The following is a 23,583-nucleotide window of genomic DNA, read 5'->3' as shown; positions in this document are numbered from 1 at the left end:
AATACTGCCTCAATAAAAAGTGGTACTCACCTGATGCCATTCTTGAAATAGGCGAGGAACCGAGCTGACTCTCTCCCCTGGACCTCCCGATGCTGCACTGGGCTGCCACTGAGGTAGTCGTCCAGCTCCACACTCTTGTAGGCTGCTATAGCGCTTTCGTCCTGACTGGTGGCTGACCCCAACCAGAAGTGAATGTGCATCTCTAGCCGACCCTTGACCTCCTGGCTCTGTCCACATTATCACACTCAGTGCACTTATCAGTTGACTTATGACTGTTAGAAGGCTATGACTACAATGTATTATACATATATTGTAATATATATATATATATATATATAATATATATATCAGGTTTTGTAGATAGTTTAACATTCATTTGCTGGGATTAGTAGCATGGTTCTCCAATCCAGCGACTCATCTAATTTCAACAACTCTTATCATCTCCATAACTTATCCAATGACGGACAACTGTATCCTCTATTTATCTATCAATATTCAAGAAAATTGCTTGACACATTGATTGCGGCAGACATTTTTTCGTTTTCGTTTATATTTCATAATCTCTTCTTAGGTACATTCACAAATAAACATAAATTATAAAAATAGAACACAGTGAACCAATAAAAAATTGGTATTAATCCACACTAATAAGACATAACAGTAAAATAAACCTGTTGGCTTTTAACTTTATACAGGTCTGAAATCATTAAGATTTGAAATTCTTAAGATAACGTACACTTTATCTTAAGAGCTTCTTAAGAAGGTGAGTGAAATTATACTCTCATTAGTTCCTTGTCATTAGTGTTTTTAAGGCTTTAAATGTCTTTATCACATTTTAATATTACAGGAATTTCATATTTTTGTCTTCCTTGCCAGCAAATTATTGGTCACTATTTTATTTAATTAAAATTAAATAAGTATTGAAATATACTCACTTTCATGCCAGGTCCAATGTATTTTCCATATTCAGAAGCAGCATAGATAATGTAAGAGTCTCCTTCGTAGAAGAACCCATACTGATCCTTTGGTACTGGTACAACTTTCAGATTCTGGAAATAATTAAAGTAATTTTGGAATGTGTATAAGAATATTGAAATGAAAGCACTTTTATCACTATGAATCTAAAACTAAACATCAGATTATAAAAAAAATAACAGTCTGAAAAAACAATATCATAATTGGAGTACCTCTCATCCATTTCCTAGATCAATTAAAAATTAGGATGTTAAGAAAGATAATACTATATTCACTTAAAAGTTTAAATTAAGAAGTTAGACAGTTTAATATTTTTTTACTATTTCATTGACTTAGTCCATAAAATAAAGCTATGCAGCTGTTTTCTAAAGTTTTCAAGAAATAGAAGATTCAATAAAATTTCAAAGGTTACAAAACTAGAATAGAATCTTATTTTAGTATATCTTATATATATAAGAATCTTGAGTCACGATGTATGTTGCCAATAAACTCCAAAACGACTGAACCAATTTCAATCAAATTTCACATGTATCCGTAATTTAGTCTAACTTAGAAGATAGGATAGTTATTATCTGAATTATTCGCTTATGTCGTGAATATAAACGAATAAAATGAAGAAAAGTTTTTCAAAGCGCCTGCAATTACGAGATAGATACGTATATTAAACAGTGAAACACTATTTGAAGGCGCTAAGTTATGATGTATAATTGTCTAAACTAAATTTTTGGTTGAACTTAAAGGTTGAGTGGTAGACCACTTTGTAATAAAATACATTATGCATGTACAATACATTTTTGACATATTTTCTTGATCGTGACATCAAGGTAAAATCTACATCGGGGTTGGAAATATAATTTACTTCAACCAGAAATGCTCATACGCGGGCAAAAACTTACGAAAAGCGTGCGAAGCCGCGGGAAACAGCTAGTATATATATATATATATTATATATATATATATATATATATATATATATATATATTAGTATTGATGATTGTGCAAATCACCATTTTTGTTTCTCTTGTTTACATTTGGAGTTGAATGCCTTGGAAACTAAAACTTTTCAACATTTGTAGTTACAGGATATTTACTGTATTTACAATACCCTATTATTTACCGGACCCGACAGGTCTGTCTTAAATCATGTTGTTGTCTAACTGTCCATCTGTCCGATAATTCTTTATAGGAAGATTCTAAAGACTTAAAAATTGGTTCATAGGTCCTCTTGGTGCAAGATAGAATAGTACTGATGTTTGGGGGGTCAAAAAGTCAAAGGGTAGCAAAGTTACAGTAAAGTAAAGAAGTATGGTAAAGAATTTTGTTACATTTTGTCGGGTCCTATGTCCTCTGTTGCATTAATTTATTTGTGTATTCAATACCTGTGCTGTTACGCCTGTTTTTTCTTTCTTTCACAAAAACTTTGTGGGAATTTCTATTTACACAATGTGTAAAATATAATTAATTTGAGTTGATTTGTTATATTTTAGAATATATTCTCAGCTAAATTTACTATATAAATCAATACTTGCAATATTACTGATTTTAAATAACAAATTAAATTATCAAGAAAATAAAATAAAGTTTTCAGTTCTATTTTTATTTACAACTAACCTGTACATAAAAATAGTGTAGAGCATTAAAAAAGATCTTTGCTTACAAGTAGCTGTTCAATGTTTTGTTTACATATACTAGGATGGTATAATCTTGATGTAATACCAACATATACAAACATACAACCTGGACATGGCATGTTGAATGCAAAACCATTGATTTTTTACAACAAAAATAAGTGTCCTAAGACTAATCCTTGTGGCACTCCTATTTGTGTCTGAAGTTTTACATACCATAATTTCCTTGCACAACAATTAATTGATTATATATTTTCTAAATTATTAAACAAGTTATAATTCTTTTGTTTATTACCTCAGTGGACTTCAATTTTTTTAATAATAAGGTCATGCGAAAAACAATCAAGTGCTTTTGATAATTCAGTTAATATATCAGTTATTTCTTAATTTATTCTTGAGGCCTTCCAATAATACTTTAATATTTCAACAGATTTTATTGCATTATATAAGAAGAACAAAAAGTTTTCTGTTGTTGTTATAATAAGTCTCTTTCTATAAAATAATCTAATAACAACTGTTGTGGATAAATTCAAACACTTTACTAAGCATAGCTTAAATGATGTTGGTAGTTAGCTGGTAGAAAAGACTTAAGGATAAAAACTTAAGACTTCACCTTTCAAAATTTTGAAATAACTATCATAATAAAACACAAAAGTACCTCAAATACAGATGTACTTAACACATTCATACAGAGCAATTTTCAGGTGTGTGAGAATAATATCTTCCTCCATCATGCAAGACATGGTTAAAAGATAACCATATTTTGCACCTTCTATATGGCTTCAGTATTCAACAGTTTTGCTGCTTGATGTTATAATTTAAACAGTGTATTTTTGTCTTATTAGTTTTATCTGGTTTTTTTTTAAACGGTGAATGTTGAACGCGCACTGTAAACATAATTAAAAGAATATCTCCTTCAGTTGTTTATATTTCTTTATAACACGTTTTCATTTAGTCATTGTATAAACAACACAGAAAATAGACTTTATACATATAAACCTTTATTTCATTTTTTCTAACCGTGGTAATTATCTTGGAATGATACCAATAATGATCATTCTTTATACATATAATCTATTGACCACTACAAAAAACCAGCATACAAAACTCCATATTGATTGATTAAGATATGTTGTTGAATAATCATTACAAATACATAAACAGATAAAATAAAAAAAATTAGCCATCGCACAACTAGGTTGTGAAGAAGACCTAATACCAATGAAAAAATATCAATGAAAAAGGTTTAATATTTTATTTGATTTCAATATTTTGGTTACCAAACGATTCAGCGTCTGATATTGGGAACATTACCATACACTACTACCATGTGTTAAACCAACCAAAAATTAAGAAATTAAAATTTTTTCCCATCCTGAGGATTAATTTCTACATTACAGAATGATTGTATACCTCGATTCTCCAGATGAGAAATGCTGAGGCAGTTTTTGATACCACACGGAATGCAGGGTCTACAGGGGGAGCTGTTGAGGCTGTCATGTTCTTCTTGTAGACTTTCTTGACGTCCTAAAAAATAAACACATTAAATTAAAATGACGAATATATAACAAATCCGAAACTAGAACTTAAATTAATCATCATGGCTAAAATAGTCATTTATCATCTCTTAACCATTTTAAACATTTTAAAAGACCATTACATATTTTGAAGTATAATTTTATATATTTAGGAAGGGAATTCAACTAATTGTAACTATTAATAATAGAGGTCTTACATAGGGTTGGTTATTTGTGGGAAACATAATTTAATAACTTATTTATTTTATGACAGTTGAATAACTAATAATTTCTATTGGAGTAAATAAAACTGACTTAATATTACTTATTACAAAATATTAAATATTTTAATATTTAAAAAATTGATATTTTATTTCAGTGTGATGATTTAAATTAAATGTAGAATGAATTAATCTATTGCGATTACAAAATAAATATACTTTTAATAATATACCGTTATCATTTCAAAATTTGACATATAAGGCATACTGTTGAAGTTTTCTCTGCTCTTCAAGAGGAGTGACATATTTCCTTACTGAATTGCTTATACTACCTATATTTTGAATAAAAATACAGTTAAAATCTAATCAATCAATAAAATAAGATCCTATATTCTTCATTTTACCATGTTATATTGACCAGAGGCACAGGGTAATCCCTTATTTGTTTTTAAAACACCAAAAACACAACTGCCTTACTGAATGACACTGACACAGATGATATTTACACAAACCAGTCGGGTAGTCACTAATGATAACATATTGCTTACACAACATTACCCTAACTGCAGTTTTACTGGTTCCTCAAACATATTTCATGAACCTAAAGTCCAAGTGTAATAAGCATGGCAATCAGTTAGATACTTTTTAATGCTTATTTTAGGCAGGTATGTACCTAGGGAGGGAATGTGGAAACACATATGTTACCTTATGATATTTTCAATGATAAAACAAAACTATTAACAATATGTAAACATATATATATATATATATATATATATATATATATATATATATATATATATAATATGTGTGTATAGATTCTTAGTATTCTTTACTTTCTTTCATTTTAAAGTATAGATGAGAAATCTTAATTTCCAGAATTATTCCCTTTTGGAATAAATTTCTGATACACCAACGTTACCAAACGATTTAAACGATTCTAATAAATTTCATAAATGGCATGGACTGCTTTCTTTTATTTAGCTTGAATACACATGTACCAGATTCTAATACAGAGACTGCATACTCAAAGTTAGCAGGACAATGAGTTTTAAAGTTAGAAACAGTACAGATTCAATCATAACTGTATCCTCAGTTCCATATTTCCAACCTCCTACTACAATGCAATATCTTCTCAAATTATCAAGGCTTTCAGGCCAAAATTAAATAAGGGAATTAAAAATTGTCTTTTCTTTTAACAAAAATTAGTTTCAATTAGGAAACTTTTATAATTTTGGTAAAACTAATGTTAATTACTCAAAACTAACAAGGAGAACTAATATAATTAACTTATTGAGTAAATTTATTAGTTAATAAATTAATTTTCATTCTACTAGTGTTAAATGTGTAGTTTTACTCAAAAATAAAATTAAAAAGTGGAAGAAGATGGTTTGATAAGTTTGTACAAAGTAAGAGATGCCAGATGGCTGCCCTTTGTAAATCAACAGGACATGTAAAAATGTGTCAAAGTTATTTTCAATTAGTAGTATCACTTGAAGGGCTTGTCTCCAATTATAAGCTATATTAGAATATTTCTCTGCATCTCATAGTGGCGGATTCAAAGGAGATCCAAGATTTTGAACAAAGACGTTTTTATAAAACAAATTCTCATATTATAACCATAACAAAACAAATTAACTCAACATAACAAATTAAACTTTGAGCATAAATAAATACTGTTCTGAACATTTTATTGTTTGTTACACCAAAATGTAAAATTTTCTTTTTCATAAATGATAATGGTAAACTAAAACAAAGGTGATTCCTCCCAAAAATCAGTACTGGAACCGCCATTTATAGTTATCTTTTGAACCATACAATTGAAGTTATTTCCCCAATAACATTTTGTCTCCAAGTTAGTTTCCAATTAGTTGACCCTCAACTGAGACAATTCCACCTCCTACAATTGGTGTACAAAGAAGTTCATGGGAGTTGAAAAAATTATATTTATAAATTTGTACTTTCAAGGATTGAGTAATCATCAAAGTTTCAGTATAATATAAATTCAAACTACATGTTTACATTTTAGTTTGTGTGAATATGAAGTCAACATAATAGTATTAGAATTAAGTGATAGTGTAGTACTGCAACCCACTGAAATAAGGAAATGGACACTAAAATATAAGGAACTTACTGGTAATACATTTTATGATATGGAACCTTTTAACTACCACCGGAGCTTGATCTGCACTTAGTAGAAACTACATTAATGAGTATGACTCAGGTAGTAATGGATTCACCTGGCTAATTGCAGTTCTTGCTCTGTTTAATAGCTCGGCTAACTACCGTGTCCGGCGATATTGCAGGCCTTTCAATTTTCATTACATCTGCTGCAATCCAGATAAAGAAAGTAGTTCTGCATGGAATTTATGACCAAATGTTCAATTTAGTTCCGTATTCACTTAAACGCTTCTTATCAGGCCTTTTGACAATTTTTATTTTTTTAAATACTCATTTTGAGAACTTTAATTGGTGACGTTTTCTTTTGATAAATAAAACAACCATTGAAGATTTTATAGTTTTAACAGTGCTTTAGATTTAAACTAAAATACTTATTACAGTTTTACCAGTATCTACATCATAGTGACTGGAAAATTACAAAAATCCTTTTTTTAGTATTAAACATTTTACTACCTCTGACTCATACACTAAAATGGAGCGTGTAATAACAATAGGAACTAATGACGATAGAATTGTGAATGTATTATCTAACAAATTATAACATTTATTAAAAAAAATATTTGGTACTGACGCAATACCTAAACATTTTACTATTTTACAAACCAACACTGAATATTTTTGAATTAACTAATAACATTTATCAATAAAAATAATTTGTGTACTATTGGGTCTAATCTTATTTCTTATTCAACCAATAAATACATTATTTCACAAGTTAACAGTAGCAATTAAATATTACCAATATAACTTAGCATAAAAGTGTTAAAAGTTAAAACTGGATGAAAATTAATGTTAAGTAACCATTAAAATTTAACATTAAATTTTGTATTGCATCAAAAATAAGCTTCTATATAAACACAAATGTGTGAACCTCTCGAGAACATATTCTAGGTATTAAAATGAAACTTTTCTTATTATTATCATTTGTCCACAAATATTTGAGTTTGAATCTTCAAGACTGAACATATCACACACTTACAAGCACAATTTTGCAAGTTAACTCCTTGGTAAAGTTTGTGCATGGAGTAAATATTTGAAAGGCCTATATTGAAAGTCAGTTGAATTGATTACTTGTACAGTAGTGTACTACTAATTCATAAAATATTATAAACTTGACATAAAAAATGTACTAGAAATGGCTTTATGCAAATAACTAAACAACCCAACTTACCATTTTTGAAAAAAAATTGTTTCTCTGCACAAAAAAGCGTTATCAACTAAAACCTGTAATGTTGCTAATATTACTCCCGCCAAGTCTGGTATTCGCTTATCAAATAAGATAGCGCCACAACCAACGCAACACCACTTTCATACAAAAAGATAAACCACTTACTGTACTGGGGTATTTTATGTAAGAAATAAGTGAAAAATCTAAAATATTAGACAAATTTCTGATAAAAAGTTTGTCATATGCTTGCCTTTGCTTATTTGATCTTTTTCAGTATTTTCAAGCAATACCATAATGTTTTAATAACCATGGTTCTAGAAAATTCTAAAAGTTCTAGAAAAGATCTAAAGAAGTCATAAATGAATCATAAAACTCAAGAAGATGACAAAGGAAGGAAGTTATAACACAGAGTAACTTTGGTAGCATCTCAGACTTGTACAATGCAGCCGTGTTTGTACTGCAGTCAGAACTTATTCCACGTATTCATCCTTTTACTCTAAACCACCTTTATCACATGAAATTGAGAATATATATTCCAAATTTTATGCACACGGAAGGGATCTTGGAAACTTTAAGATATACAACAAAAATTAAATTGAGGTAGTTGTGCATAGTAACAAGACCAGCAAATTAATGTTGAAAATTCCAATATACTTCTCATGAGAACTAAATGAGTAGGATGTTGGTTTTTCAACCCATCTCAAGAAGTACTAGAACGATGGAGTTGGGATGGTGTAGACTTTATAACTATTAATGTGACCTGCAGATTCGGTTTAGTAATTGAAATATTTAATGTGTTTTTTGTTCTAAAAACAGAAAATTTAGAGCCATCAGGGAAGTAATACAAAAGACAAATGATTATTGTAAATAACAGCACCCCTCCACCAATGTCATGTTATGTTTATAAGATTTTCCGACAACCTCACAATATGGTCAGGTGATAAAAATATTTTCTGAAAGTAGACATATTTGATAATTCTCTATAATTACTATTGCTTTCAATATATTACTATTGAAATATATATTACAAAGTGAACGTTTTTAATAACTTTTGACGATTACAGGTGTTAGAAAGATGAAATAAACTAAAGATAATAATTGGAAATATTAATTAGAGCTAATATAGTAATCCTCTCTGTGTCTAGGAATTATTGGTTATTACATGATATGGGTGGGTATGTATGTAAGTATTTTAAATAAAAACAAGTTAAATTAATCTTTATGAGCGCTAACGTGATCTGATATTGAATTTAGGCACTACTTTGAGGGATGTTTTTCTTTTTTTCAATAGAAATGTTGGAAAGTGCCACCGAAACCCATACTGGTGGCTAGGGGCATTTCTGATTGGTACTTTCCCAACTTAGAGCACGTTGGACGATCCAGATCATTGGATGGCACATTGGATGTCTAACTTTATTATCACTAAAATTCTACCAAAAATGTATTCTTCAAAACCAATCACTTTGATAGTAGGTACTTAAACAAATGTTTTAATTAAAGCTAAATTGTTGATACTGGGATAAATAAAAGATCATATAAGTACATTATGTAATGCTGTTTAATATTACCTATGGAGATTTCAAATTAAAGGAAACTATCAAGATATAAAACGGTTAAATTAATGTTATAGTTTTTTTAACGTTTTTGTATGTTATGTCACAAACAACTTTGAACAATTGGTTATGTTACAAAGAATACAAAGTACAAATTTCAAAGATTCAACTTATAACATCTAGTACAAAATAATATTATTTACCAACCTGAAGACATGCCAAGGACATTATAGTTCTCGAATTTAAATAAACTGATGACATTATTGTATTTGTACTAAAGATTACTGCTAAATCTGATACTGAACTGTAATACGAATGAGCCTATATAGGCCTACGGTACTTGTTTGGTTTTGATTTGCATAAAAAGCAGCTGTGTTTGTGTTCTGTAAGTTTCAGTTATTACTTTTCCCGTCTGTACACACTAAATTCAAAAACACGATCTTATCAGAAAATATTTAACTAGCCATCTTACTATTCGTATTATTGATAATATTGTTTTGCAATTTAATGGCTTTTCAACCAGTCGACAGCGCCAATTAATTGGAATCTACAACAATCGGCTGCTTGAGTTTGAAGCGACCACCATTACAACTCGTTTCCGCTTCCGTTATTAGTCTGCACATAATCGTAAACGTAATCACCAATTTCGGTTATGCCAATCGAATTAATAGTCGTCTACTGTCTAGGTAAAAGTGCAGCATAACTGTATAGTGGTATTGTGTAGGATACCAGGCTCCACCTCCAATAGACTTCATTGATAGCGCTCATTGTAGACAATGCATTCACATGAGGATTGTGTGGTAGAATGCTAATGGAGGAATTTTTAAATTCGAGTATTTGAATCTACTGTAAGGCCTCTCTTTGACAGATTAAATTTAAAACATTGGTTATTAATACTCCTATGCAATATATTTATAACCACTATTTGTCATTAGATAGCACGCAACCTCGACATTTCAACTGTTTCAAGTAGTATTAAATCAAGTTTTAGTATTAAATTTGAAATATATTCTCATGGTCTGTTAGATAGTCAAAGATAAAAAAAGCCCATAATCTAGGCTATCCATATCTCTATTACCAAAATAGCTAAAATAATTACAAAATATGGTAGTTTAAATATGTTTGGTTGTGATTTCGAACACACGAGAATAGATTTTCATTCTGTAACTATGAGGGTTAGTAATAGTAAACAACCCGTGCCTTTGGTATTTTACAACCACATCGCAATTTTGAAAATACTTAATAAGTGGAGGTCGGACATATTCAAAATAGGATTACAAGTTGATTTTAACAGTTAGATTATTTTCATATTAGTAACGTTTTTTGTATTTTTATGTTAGTATTTCTGTTGATTTTGCGGGAGCAACTATTCGGGATTGGCCGTATTATGGGACCATGTAAAGTAGCCTAAATAATTGCCTTAAATAGTTATTAAGTAATCTGCTGTAAATACGTTAACGGGAATACGTTAATAGGCAACATTGATATTACGGGTTGGTTGAAAAAGATTTCAATTATCCACGGTAGATGCTTATTTAACGCTTTGACTGAGGCAGACTCTTTACGCACATGGGGAGAGTAAGGCAGTTGGGTCTCACCCATAGTTTACAATAAGACCAATTAATTGTAATCTATGGTCTCACCCAACTTAAGAGTCGTAGTGAAGTTTAATCGAACAGGCAAACCGCTCGACAATTGGATCGAATTGTCACAACAGTTGTACCATCGATTAATTTAATGACTATTTATATCAACTATTATATCAACTATTTATAATGATTATTTGAAGTTGGTACGCATGTATATGATCCCCAAACTCCCATAGATTCGCCAAGTAGGCAGCACAAATGTAGTGAAATAGGGTTTCGGTTGGAATAATTTATTTTTTATTTTTGAAGAAAATTTCGGTTACAACCCTTATAATACCATTTCTAAAGACAGAAAAAATATTTAAAATGTTTAATTATTCCACAAAGAGTGGTAGGAATTAGAAGCAGATTTTTTACGTCTTATAATCAGGTCCAAAGAATAATGATTGCAGATAACAACATAAACTTGTTACGGTATGTAAGTTATATTCCACTCAGTTGACGAGTTTATAATGAGCCGCTGGCATGCAATTCAATACTAATATAATCAGTCATCTGGTTCTGATATAAAGTGTAATCAAGAACGGCTGACAAGAGCGAATGCTATTTGAGCGGATAAAAGAAATTGTTTCTGCGTGAGTGAGTGGATGGCAGTTATTTGTAAAAATGTTTTTCGATGACTTCTGCATACAGAAAACACAACATACTGACGTTTGTATGCAATTGTGAAAATTGTTACCACAATAAAGACTTATTATTATATTAAAGAAGACGATGAAATAACACGTTTCTTTTATAAAATTATTTTCCTGATAAAAATTATTGAAAAATAGAATTAAAAAATATGTATTATTAGGCCACAGATCAGTAAAAAGCAAGTCACTTCTTGAAACTTCATGAATATACTATAAGATTGCACATTTCTTTCTCCAGCCATTTTTATTTGGAGCTAATTATAGAATTGGCTAGACTTCCTGCTTTAAATGTTTGTAAGTCCTTGTAATCAGAAACATATTTTCAAAGTTTTCATGGAAACCTTATAGGGCTGTAATTTTAAAATCAAACAAATATTGTCCCGGCCAAAAATTGGCTTCACCACTTTAATTAACCTACAGCTTATGTAAATTTTATTCTGTTTATACAACTGCGCCCCTGAACTGGCGTGTGGTTTCACGAAACACTAAGCTGGATTTAAATGAAATAGACTTCTGGGTCACAATGCTCCGGAAAGTTTATTAATCTAGGTCTTAGGGTTACCCTAGTTTAAAAAAAATAAGGTTATTTATTATATTTCAGAACATTTGCGTTTGAGTATATTCAAACTCTTATTAACAAAAAATATTATTCAATTTTACTTGGGGAGAAAATACAGGCAGTTTCAAGAATGGACGATTAAAGCTATGAGTTTAGGTGCTGTTAGCAAACTGTCGGTGCTGTGAGCAATATCGCGTTGTCAGTGCTGTGAGTTTAGGAGTTATCAGCCACCACGACCGGCCAATTCTATTAGAGCTATGAGTTTAGGTGCTGTGAGCTTAGGAGCTATCAATTTAGGAGCTGTGAGAAAACTGTCGTTGCTATGAGCAAAATCAAGTTTTCGGTGCTGTGAGACTAGGAGGTATGAGCCACCAAGTTCTTGACCAGAGAGCCTTGGTTTTTCGGCGACAGATTTCTGTGCCGTGGCGAATTTCTCAGCGTAGCACCCTAAAGGAGGAAAGGTGTTACTGTCCTAAAGTGAGGCAAAACTCGGAACGAAGCGTTTTCTTAGGTATCTCAAAAATCGCTTAATAATCAGGATAAACACTTTTTTTGAGGATATGTATACTTGGGAACTATATTGTACAGCTGGGTGTTATATTCAGTTAATTAAGCTTGAACTTTATTAGATAATTCCTTAAATTAATACAAGATTCTCTAATAGGTCCTAAACAGTTAGTAAAATTCATAGTAAAACTTAACAAAATTATCATATACATACGATTTTAGGTGTAATAAAATAATCCAGCAAACAATCATATGTTTAATTAGTAGAACCAATTTTACATTCTGCCATTCATCTTCTTTAGACCATGTTGGAGTAATATAAGATTTCTAAAATAAATTAAACCCTTTATATTATAGGTTAAACTACTACACAGATAAAATGTTTTATACTAACGTAGGACTTGTCCTTGTTTTCTAACATTTTAAGATAATAAATGAATTTTATTAAATTATGAGCAATGTAAATATTATTGCGTAATAGGCACATACTTTATTCAACTAAAAAATAAACTAAATAAAATTTTAATTATAGGTACATTATAAGCCTTGTTTATTAGCATATTAATCGCGCACCACAAGAACTATTTGAATAATATTTTAAATTGTTTCAATTAGTGTGATTTCAAGTCATTTTGCACCATGTATCTGAACACTGTAATATAAAGCAGAAGTATCATGACGTACAGAACGTACTGGACGTACAAGCCGAACGGACACCACGACATTAGCGCGATCACTGCCAGTCTGATGAAAAGTGAAGCCAAGGTCGGACGCGATCTCATCTCAAACTATCTGGGTCTCTACAGCACATTCTTCAAAATTCTACCCATCCCTTTGGTGCCGCCCTTGTAGATAACGAGCCCCTTCAGTGGCACACCTTCCTTTTTGGCGAAGTCCTTTTTGACATACTTCAGAAAGGATCTGCCCAGCGAGACGAGCTTTGCCAAAAATGCGGCAGCGATCTGCAAAGCCACGTTCTTGCAGTCCAGAGCGGTTTTCACGACGACCTCGGCAACGTGGTGTGCGGGCTTCGCGATCAGCTGGAGGGCTGTCTTCGGGGGCCGGTGGGAGGACAGGACGACCAGGGGACCACTTAAACTGCTCAGTGTGGGCACATAGGACTTATTTTCTAGCTTGATGGTGTCCATGTTGTGGTAGTCCTTGACTGCAGTGACGCTGGCCATGTTATTACTAGGTGGGTAATCAGTTTCGAGACAAAGTGCTTGATTTAATTCTGAAAACAAAACATATAATTATTGTACCGGCTATATTATTATACCTGTATTTTATCTAACCAGTAGATACTCTATTATTAATCTTCACTACAATTAATGACGTGTTGCAAACTTCTTTAAGTTAAGCCATAACGTGGTTACGAACATTCGACATTGCTAACGTTCGAGGATGTATCCGCCTACTTGTCCAGGTGTCGGTGTCTAATTCATAAAACATAAGCAGACACACTGTCAAGAACCCACAAAAGTCGGAGTTGAGGAGTTGAACGTCGAAAAACATAATACCTAAAGCAAGGCACCAAATTAGGAGAAGTAATCACGACAGAACACATACACCCGGATACACATGACATACACCTGTTTATTTTACCAGCTTTGACTTTTGTGAGTTCATTATCATTATTTTTTATTTTTATGTCTATGTTTTAGGATTTGACACCTGAACTAGAGAGCTGATACCGGTCCTCGAAACGTCGTGTATTTTTGTTACAACAACGATTGTCTATGCCCGTTAAATTTTTCATCTCTTCTAATGATTATTGTTAATAGTAACCTTTAAAAACAAAGCGTAAATTTGAATTGATGCTATAAATAAACGACACGTGGACGTATCAAGGTGTAACTAAATTGATTCCCGCCTTAGCATTAGCTGGTGTCTACATGAATAGCCATTGGGATTTATACATTATAAAAAATTTAATACATAGCACTCTTTTATTTTATATACAGATACTAATGGAATATTACACTAATGCACTATAGGCCATTCATTATTAATTCATATACGGGGCCAGAGAATTTTCTTCTGCTATAAATAATAAAATAAATTTCGAAGAAGTTATGTTAATTTTTAATGTATTTTTTTTAAGTTTTACCAACAAAAATAGGCATACAAAACAGTAATAAAACCAAACGTTTGAACAAACATTATGGTAGAAGTTAGATATTTCACTTGCATAATATTAATAGAATTATTCTAACCAATTTTAAGTTTCTCAATTGACTAGGATTTTTCTGTTTTAACTCCCAAGAATGCTTAACTATTTGTTTTTTTTTATTTGTTTACTACATTATGTATGTCAATGTGAAATATTAACACTAAAGTTAAATAAATAAAAATAAAATTGTATATAAACTGTAAAATTATTGCTATGCAAGTCTTTAAATAATTACGTAAAAACTCAAAAATGTATTTTAGTTAAAAAAAAATAGATTATTTTGATCAATATTATAGTGAAGTAGGCCTACGTCTCAGCTACTGCTAAAACTATATTAATGTTAGTAAGCATTAAGTATTAGATATTTTCAATAAAATGTAGTCAAGTATTTAAAACAATCAAAAAGATCGTCTTAGTAAAAACATAATGGTTTCCAAACAACATCTAAGAAACATAGGATATATTACGTATTAATGTTAATGGAAATAACTATTACAACAACAACATTGTCTAACGTCAATCAGAATAAGCCATCAAGTTAATTATTGATAGTCACAAAAAAATATTTATTTCCATAAATTTCATGAGCCTAATTTTAATAAAATGTAATAAAAATTGTTCCACGTATGTGTGTGGTCTAGTGAAAACGGTGTGGTGAACATATTATCTTTAGGTTGCAATTTACCATTTTTTTTATCAATGCCTTTAAGTAGGTCCTACTGTATTTAAAACAAGCATGCCTTATAAAAAGCAATTAAAACCTACTTTAAATATTACTAAATTACATGTTATTAATACTGCAACTGCATCCATATAAAGCTACAAATAAATGTCTGAACGTTACTTACCATTACAAAAGACACCTGGTTCCTACCAAAGACGATACCAGAGTGAAGACCTCCCAGACCGAGCAAGGTACCGCCTGTTGCACAACTATATCCCCACGCATACACGTTTTGTGCTGATATCGCGCTAATTATTATTGCTTTCACACCTTCAAGTTCCGACACCGCCACAAGTTCAAAGCTCTTATCACCTTAGAGAGATTAGATATATCATTTTCACGACAATCAAAGGCGACGGACAATACACATTCAGTAAATATGCTATATTGTCAAAGCTATTAGATATGTATCGCGGTAAGATTCACAGAATTAAAAATTTTATGCAACATACCACATTTTAGGCAGCACACATAAATAACCATGCATTTGTGGAGATTCTATCTGTCAAGTAACCGGTTGTAGAAGGAACTGTTCTGGAACTATCGGTTCCTCTGTACCATGCAAGGCTCCGAGACGGCCTCAATACAATTCAATGAAACCGTCTCAGAATATTTGTTTTATAAAACACCTCATTGCTAAAATCAAAACTGATCAGTATTCGCGTAACAATACTATTGGTTTTTTGGTTGGTTGGGGTTATATTCAACAATCCTTAAAGTACTTATAAAATAGTATCCGGACAAAATAACGAAATTTCATGGTGGCGACCATGAGTGTATTTTAACTCTAAAATGATATTTTGAATGTTCTACTAAAGTTAAAGAAATAAGGAAACATCAATACTTCCATCGTCTTTGTAATATTCTCGAAAACGACATTCCAAAAAAACCTAATGAAAAACTATTAAGAAATATGGGTTTTAATGTACACTATACACGTCACCGTAAATTCAGCATTGTATTGCGACACATTTAACTGTAAATTGGCACATATGTTATAGTACATATATTTACGCCAAGTAATAAAAGAATATTTTGATACCATCATTCATATTTTATTTATCCTAAACATATTCTTTATTGCATAAAATGTAACAACATATTGAGAAAGAAAGTAATGTTTTCCTGTTTGGAAACCTTGCACGGTAAAAATAACAATACCGGTTATTACATATTAGTTACATTAGTAAATATAGTGCAACATAACATAGTAATAACATAACATAACATAGTAATGTAACTAATGTTAATAAATAACATTTTATTTTTGTATATGAGTTTTTTTTTTAAACAATTTAATACATTTAATAAATAAACATTGGAAAAAATAACGTTAAACTTAGAGATATCCAAGCATTTTAAAATTTTAGAAAGTTTTAATTTTGAATTTACTTATTTCTACTGTTACATAACAGTAGAAATAAGTAAATTCCAGTAAAAATAAAACATTCTAGTAATGTGTTCCATAATAAAATAAGCACGTTGTTCAACAATGTCAAATCTCTTTCAAAGTGATGTAGGAAAGATTGACTCAAATTAGATGTATCCAGATGAGTCTTAAAAGCGGCTCATTTAAAAGTACTTTTTCGACACACAAAAATTGGCCAGATTTATATAATTGCTTGTTTCTGCGTTGTTTTCTCTGCAGATCGTGACAGAGAAAGCAGTCACTTCGGCGACCAGTCACAGAGTCACAATAACGACCGGACAGTCACGCTTGCTTCGTTCCAACGATACTGACGATTGAAACTAGCTGTGCGCTCGTTATTCCGGCAGTCTCGCACCAATTGAACGCAGTGTTGAAAGACACCAATTTCATCAATTATACCGAATTTACAAAGAGGATGTTTTGAAGCAACCGCGCACTCTGTAGTGGTTACTGATTCGCTCTAAATTGCCATTTAATAACGTTAATAACCCATAGAGTACAGAACCTCAGAATCTATACAATATCATATATTGTTTTATTTATAAGCAGTATATATGCGTTTGAAAAAGCAATTGGTTTTCCACAAAAAAATGATTTAATAAAATTGTTTAATCTTTAAAAAAAATCAACACTTTTGCCCAGTAAACGAGCTAGTTTATTATTGAAATCTTTAACTGTGTGAACCTTAATGGTAAAACAACAACAGAAATCTCGAAACATCTACTCATATTACGGCATTTCTCTATTTACATTTTTTAACATCCTAAGGGTGCAGATATCAAGGTGGAATAAAATTTGAGAACCCGTTAATTGTTTCGTTGCCCGAATATGTGTTAAAGAAGAGTATTCGTGATATATGATGGCGTAGGGTTATTGTAACTATTTATTTTCTCGCCACTAAGAATTTTATAGAAAAATAAGGGATAATACATTCACTACGAGGTTAATAATAGTAACAGCTGTTGCACATTGCGGTGTTCAGCAGAATTTATATCAACAGTAATACACCATTTTTCAGATAAGGATATTAAGATGGCAATATAAATTATAGAAAAACAATACAAGATAACCAATAAGAAACAAAATAATAACATGTTTCAAGCACGTCAGCCAACATGTGCAACAATAAGCCAAATCAATGTGCAAACTTAATAAACTAAAACAATGATTGAATAAATAGTGGTAATACGAGGAAAATTATATAAATAATAATAAAAACAACAGTATTAACAATAACAGTAATAGCTAACATGACAGTAACAAAGAAACAACGTCAATATATATAAATATATATAAACATAAAGCAATAAGTAAGCTCGTGATAATAAATAACATTAATAGACTAAATAAGGTAATCGGATCAAATAACAATAACAAAATATAAAAAATACAAGGAGAATTGCAAATTAATATAAAAAAGATAAATCGTCGGAATATTTAGCTAAAAGAAAATATAGCGTTTTGTTATCCGTGGATTGTGTTTTGTATCTTTAGCCTTTGTTTGACTCATAAGAGAACCTGAAGAGGCAGGTATTTGAATATACCATATTGAATATGCTATTTGCTGGTATTTGAAATGCTCACCAATGGCTTGTTATTAAAACCCACGTTGTCCAGAAAAGCGATAGTTTAAGACCAATAACATTTAAGACCGCCCAGTCGAGCTATATCAGGACGGCTGAACCCGTCACAACTGCAGCGACAGTAACATCTGTACATCCGTTACCACACGCGGAAGTCGACTATAGCGGACAAGCGTAGTGACTCAATGGGTAACCCGACGGAGCGCGAAACTCCGCGGGAAACCGAACAACACAATCCTCGACAGTAATTGCACGAAGAGGTGAACACCCTCAGACAGTCGTGCACCATTATACTGCGGGACGTGACACTGCAGCGGCGGTGTAGGAGCTACCGTATAGACTCTATTATAGTGGTCAACCACCGCTATTACAGCCTCGAGTCCACGAATCTCCTAGGATCCACTCCAGAACGTTCCGCCCTCAAGCGATCCTCAACGTAGTTCCTCCACTCCAAGTAATCAGGATGGCACCACCGTTTCACCAGTCCCAGTCGCAACTATGAAAAAGTGAAGGCAACAGGATTTTTTTCGGACATTTGCCATCGTTCAGTGATTCCAAAAAATTCAGTAACACAACCTTTTAAGATTTGTAATCTGATCTCTTCCTCAGGTGAATTACTAACCTAACACGTAACTACAATCTAGGTTAAAGTAAATAAACTAGATCATACCAGAGCGTTGTGAAACGCAAAGTCACAAAAACCAAGAACGTAGCCAAGAAAACAATTGGGGGGGAGGGGGAGGGGGTATCCAGACAACTGATATTCTCCTAGTGGACAGAGAGTAAGGCTCCATTTTGTTCTTTAAAACGTTCCTGACTCGTTTCTTTGTTGAGAACGATCTTTCAGGAAAATGTGTCAGTAATACTGAATTATTTAAATAAACATAATCGTTTACTAAAAATATAATTGAAAAAAATTTAAATTTTGACCCCCTCGCTACGTCCTTGACAAAACCATGTTTGTGTGTCAACGTCATGTACACTAGTGTAAAATATGCACTTAATAATAATAAAAAAAACACTAATAATAAAGGTCACAATAGGTGTGCACTCACCGACCAACCACATAGAACTGACTAGAGGCCAATAGTACATGGTAATTAGTTATTTGTCATTATTAAGTGCACGTTTTACAGTAAGTCTGCATGAAGTTTGGGGGGGGGTGGGGGGGGGGGGGGGTGGGGGGGGGGGGGGGTGGGGGGGGGGGGGGGTGGGGGGGGGGGGGGGTGGGGGGGGGGGGGGGTGGGGGGGGGGTCCTTTATTTTTATAAGTAGTAAAGTGTTAAAACAAACGTGGGAAATTAAGTTAAATGCTGAGACCAGATATATTAACATTGTTTTCTACTAACATGCATCTTTAACTTTATAACAATATACGGACTGTCCAAACTGAATCAAATTTATGTATTATTTTCCAGTTAATTCATAGTTGCCGTATGTCAATGTATAACCGTATCTTGCTTAGTTTTCCGTTTGTCTTATTTAAAAAATTCCATAGCTTGTAAACAATTCAAGCCATCGTATTGCAATTCGGCATGAATTTAAAAATTGGTATAACCTAATCACAGCAAAACATTACTGTTTCTCTAGCTTTCCAATGATGGCCATTTAAAATGTCCATGACAAATATCACACAAAGTTATTTAAGAACATAACATTTTTCACTCCCAAAAAACTACCAAATTCGAAAAAGTTTATCATTACAATAATTGGTATGATCGGATGGCAAATAACTGTGAAAATAGATTTTACTTATAAAATAAAAACAAATCATATGTAACATTAACGGTTAAATTATAGTGAAATAAATATGCACGCCGAATCACAACGCTACAACTAACAGTTATATGATTTTTACTTAAGGAAAACACATAGAAATACACACAGAAACCTATGTAAGTAAGGTAGGACCATCGACACGTTTCTCGTATATTTTGACATAACACATCTGTCAAAATAAACCACTCATTTGATTGGTCAAATAATATTTGTAGGCGTACACTCCACTAAAGACAATACCTTATTAGGTATGCATAAATAAATAAATCATCAAACTTACTCATACTATTTTATCGTATGACTGCTGTCACTTATCATCCTATCTTCCGAAGAGCCTGTAACGCAAATTCACTGTAGCATTCGGTTTTGCATAGTACACGCATAATAAAGGCAAATTTCAAACGCCATGCAATGAGGATTTCATATTCCAAATTTGCTGTTGTAAGTTAATAAGTAATTTCCAAACAGATATACATGACCTAATAAAAGGTTAAGAACATTGGGTAAACAATATTTATGTTGACGTTCACAAAATCGGGTAGATCGGTAGAAACTGAATTGGGAAAAGTAAACAAACAATACAATTGAAAACAGTCCTTCTTGTCTTAAATGCCATTTCCAGTGGAAGATTGAGGTTATGTTTGTTGATTAGAACTCACCTCTACGCAATACTTCTCCCAGCAGGAGTTGGCCCCGAAGATAGCGGAACTGCCTACAACGGTCTACGGCAGCAGACGACGAGTTCGCGGTGTTTCACTCAACGACCGCAACAGCACCGACTGTCCGGTCTGCCGCTCTTCGCCCCGCAGCCGCCTGCGCGCAGCTCCCAGGAGAGCGCGTCCTTGACAGTTCACGGTCACGGGCACCGAACCGCTACATCTGCCACCACTTTCCCATTCTGTTATAATTCATAGATTTTCATACGTTGAATCGTCTTGTCGCCGAGTAGAGCGTGGTCGAATTACTTATATTTTACACTGGTTCCACGTCATCGAATTCTAGTGTATTTAAATATTAGCGAAATATTTGTATTTGTACCACCGACGAACTGTATAACAATCACAGTAAAATACTTGTACACTTCATTACCCATTGTTTAATTAAAATATACATTTGGTTAAGAATTATATTGTACGCAACGCGTTAGTTCGGTGAAACCATTTACTAAAATGAAAATTTCCACGTAGACCAGTTTTTCCGTATAGGCTATTTTAATACCCAATTACGGAAGCGAGACTCAACCAATGATATCTAAGTTCTCCTTTTCTCCTTTCATACTGACCGCCAGGCAGGTAGCACATTTTTGTCACGAGAGTAATTATTAATTTATCTGAGTTTACAAGCGTTCTTGAAGGAAGCGAGTGTTTTTGACGGAACTTGAAGAGGAAGGGGCTAGCGGCTAAAGCCTTTTTCTTCTAAACCATCTAAAATAGAGCTATCATAAACAAATATTTTCTAAGTACGGTAATTATTGACCTTGAAATTTGAAAGCATCCCACAGATTCATTATAGAGCCTTGTTCACCCACTGTCCTGCCGTAAACAATCCAATAATCATTGGCCTATATAGAATTGACTACGACCTGTCTGAATGTCCAAAAGTCACCTGTGCATTGAATCGATATTAGGAGAAATGTGGCGGTGGGGTATACAGAATTTCGGGGGGAAATAAATGCATGATTAAGAGTTGGTTTTCTCCTGGATGTCACTCACAAACCAAGAACCTAACCAGGAAAAACTTTTGGGGGGTCCAGACAACTGATATTTTCCCGTTTTAGACAGAGAGTAAGACCCCATTTTGTTCCTTAACAATTTTTTGACCCGTTTTTTGTTGATAACGATCTTTCAGCAGTACATGTCAGTAATACTGAATTATAAAAATAACAATAATCATTTACTAAAACGGTAATTGTCAAAATTGAAAATTTGGAGACGGTTCTGACCCTTGGATTCCCTCGCTCGTTACGTCCCTGTCACGAACCAAGAGAGTTCATTTATAAAAAATTATGTGAAAAACTTAGGCTTTTGTGAAACTGCATTTGTGATCAAAAATCTACACTAAGAATATCCCGAATTGAAACGAGCACGTTTCGAGAACTGAATTAAAATGCTATTGCATAAAATAAATTGCAGAATTTCTTTAAAAGCAGTCAGTTTCTCATGCTGAATTGGCTCATTGTTAGGTCCTATCTAAACACCAAAAAAGCATTAACTGCTTGAGAGGATCTGGATCGATGTTCACAAATTGTGCCAAAACGTCTAAAAAGTAATTAATTTAACCTTAAATGGATAAGCATCGTTATTACAAGCATACTGTACCCAGACGTATATCATATGTAAACACATTCATATTGAGGTGTCTTCCAAATACATTGCTTTCTTGGCTATGCATAAATTCTTATGTACTGAATAATAATACAATAACGTATTGCCATGTCGAAGTGGACTCGATGTTTTACCTTAATATATACCTTAAACTCGGTGATAACTAAATATACATAAATATGGAATAAACCCACTGTAACAATCTATATTTTAGAGCCATATGGAACTAAATGTATGCTTCATGTCGGCGCTCGGAACACGCGAGTATTAACAGATAACAACTGATGACGAGTGTAGTGAAATATTAATAACAGTGACACACCCGGATGAATCTACTTAGAGCTTTTTGACCTAATTTACCTTTTTAAATAAAACAATCTGTTACATAATACACGAAATAAATGGTGGTTTGAAGCACAGAAAACTAAATAGACACGATTTGTGCCTTTATCTTTTATAAAAAAAGGTCTGTTTGTTTTACTGGTGTTGTTCCGTTGACTTAACCTATAAGCAGAGATTTCTAAAGCACAACACTAAGAATATCTACCAGTAAAGATTATAAGGATATCTTACTTCTTCAAGTTGTTGTGGATCTTCTTCAATGACACAATCGCCCGACGAAGATTGCGCTGGTGCACTATTTTCAGTGGAATTTTCCATCGTGTGTTTTGGTGTGAAAGAACAGAAATTTTGACACGACTGATAAAATGTTTTCCAACAATATGATTTAACGCTGATGTGACTGATATACCCCAAGGGCTAAGTTGGAAATCGCTGATAATAACAGTATTTTTATGCGTGTATACAAATATACAACACGAAGCTAAAATTATACCGAGAATAATTTTTGACGGACTCTATAACATAGAACAAAGAATAAAAAACAATATGTAAAGAAATGTCCAAACTCTTATATTCCACTTCGCTTTCCTGTAGGTTCCACTTTTAAGAAACTAGGGTCTTTTTTCTTCAGCCAACA

At 32.4% G+C, this 23,583-nt stretch overlaps 2 protein-coding genes across 4 annotated transcripts; both read right to left on the bottom strand.

The window, feature by feature from the left end:
• Positions 1-10: 10 nt before the first annotated feature.
• On the bottom strand, positions 11-23,298 carry LOC124364496 (gelsolin, cytoplasmic-like). 3 transcript variants are annotated; one of them, XM_046820029.1, is made up of 4 exons: positions 23,178-23,298; positions 4,017-4,130; positions 936-1,049; positions 11-227 (listed from the first exon to the last, which is right to left on the bottom strand). In XM_046820029.1, the coding sequence occupies exons 1-4, from the start codon at positions 23,262-23,264 to the stop codon at positions 27-29; spliced, it is 516 nt and encodes a 171-aa protein (XP_046675985.1). In that variant the 5' UTR covers positions 23,265-23,298; the 3' UTR covers positions 11-26. The 3 variants fall into 3 exon arrangements, with proteins under 3 accessions (XP_046675985.1, XP_046675986.1, XP_046675988.1); XM_046820030.1 differs by lacking the exon at positions 23,178-23,298 and adding an exon at positions 9,451-10,204; XM_046820032.1 differs by lacking the exon at positions 23,178-23,298 and adding an exon at positions 7,694-7,737.
• On the bottom strand, positions 12,836-15,760 carry LOC124364497. The gene is made up of 2 exons (XM_046820033.1): positions 15,615-15,760; positions 12,836-13,827 (listed from the first exon to the last, which is right to left on the bottom strand). The coding sequence occupies exon 2, from the start codon at positions 13,775-13,777 to the stop codon at positions 13,394-13,396; it is 384 nt and encodes a 127-aa protein (XP_046675989.1). The 5' UTR covers positions 13,778-13,827; positions 15,615-15,760; the 3' UTR covers positions 12,836-13,393.
• Positions 23,299-23,583: the final 285 nt, after the last annotated feature.

This window comes from Homalodisca vitripennis, chromosome 6 (genome assembly GCF_021130785.1).
Source record: "Homalodisca vitripennis isolate AUS2020 chromosome 6, UT_GWSS_2.1, whole genome shotgun sequence".
NCBI classification, from domain to species: domain Eukaryota; kingdom Metazoa; phylum Arthropoda; class Insecta; order Hemiptera; family Cicadellidae; genus Homalodisca; species Homalodisca vitripennis.
Note: the sequence above shows the minus strand (reverse complement) of the source record. Positions and strands in the feature narration are given on the sequence as shown.

Excerpts from the sequence above, each read along its gene's own strand:
- LOC124364497 (XM_046820033.1), bottom strand. The coding sequence starts at position 13,777 with ATGGCCAGCGTCACTGCAGTCAAGGACTACCACAACATGGACACCATC.
- LOC124364496 (XM_046820029.1), bottom strand. The coding sequence starts at position 23,264 with ATGGAAAATTCCACTGAAAATAGTGCACCAGCGCAATCTTCGTCGGGC. Across the intron at positions 4,131-23,177 it reads ATCCACAACAACTTGAAGAA|GACGTCAAGAAAGTCTACAA; the intron begins GTAAGATATCCT and ends TTTATTTTTTAG. Across the intron at positions 228-935 it reads ACATTGGACCTGGCATGAAA|AGCCAGGAGGTCAAGGGTCG; the intron begins GTGAGTATATTT and ends TAATGTGGACAG.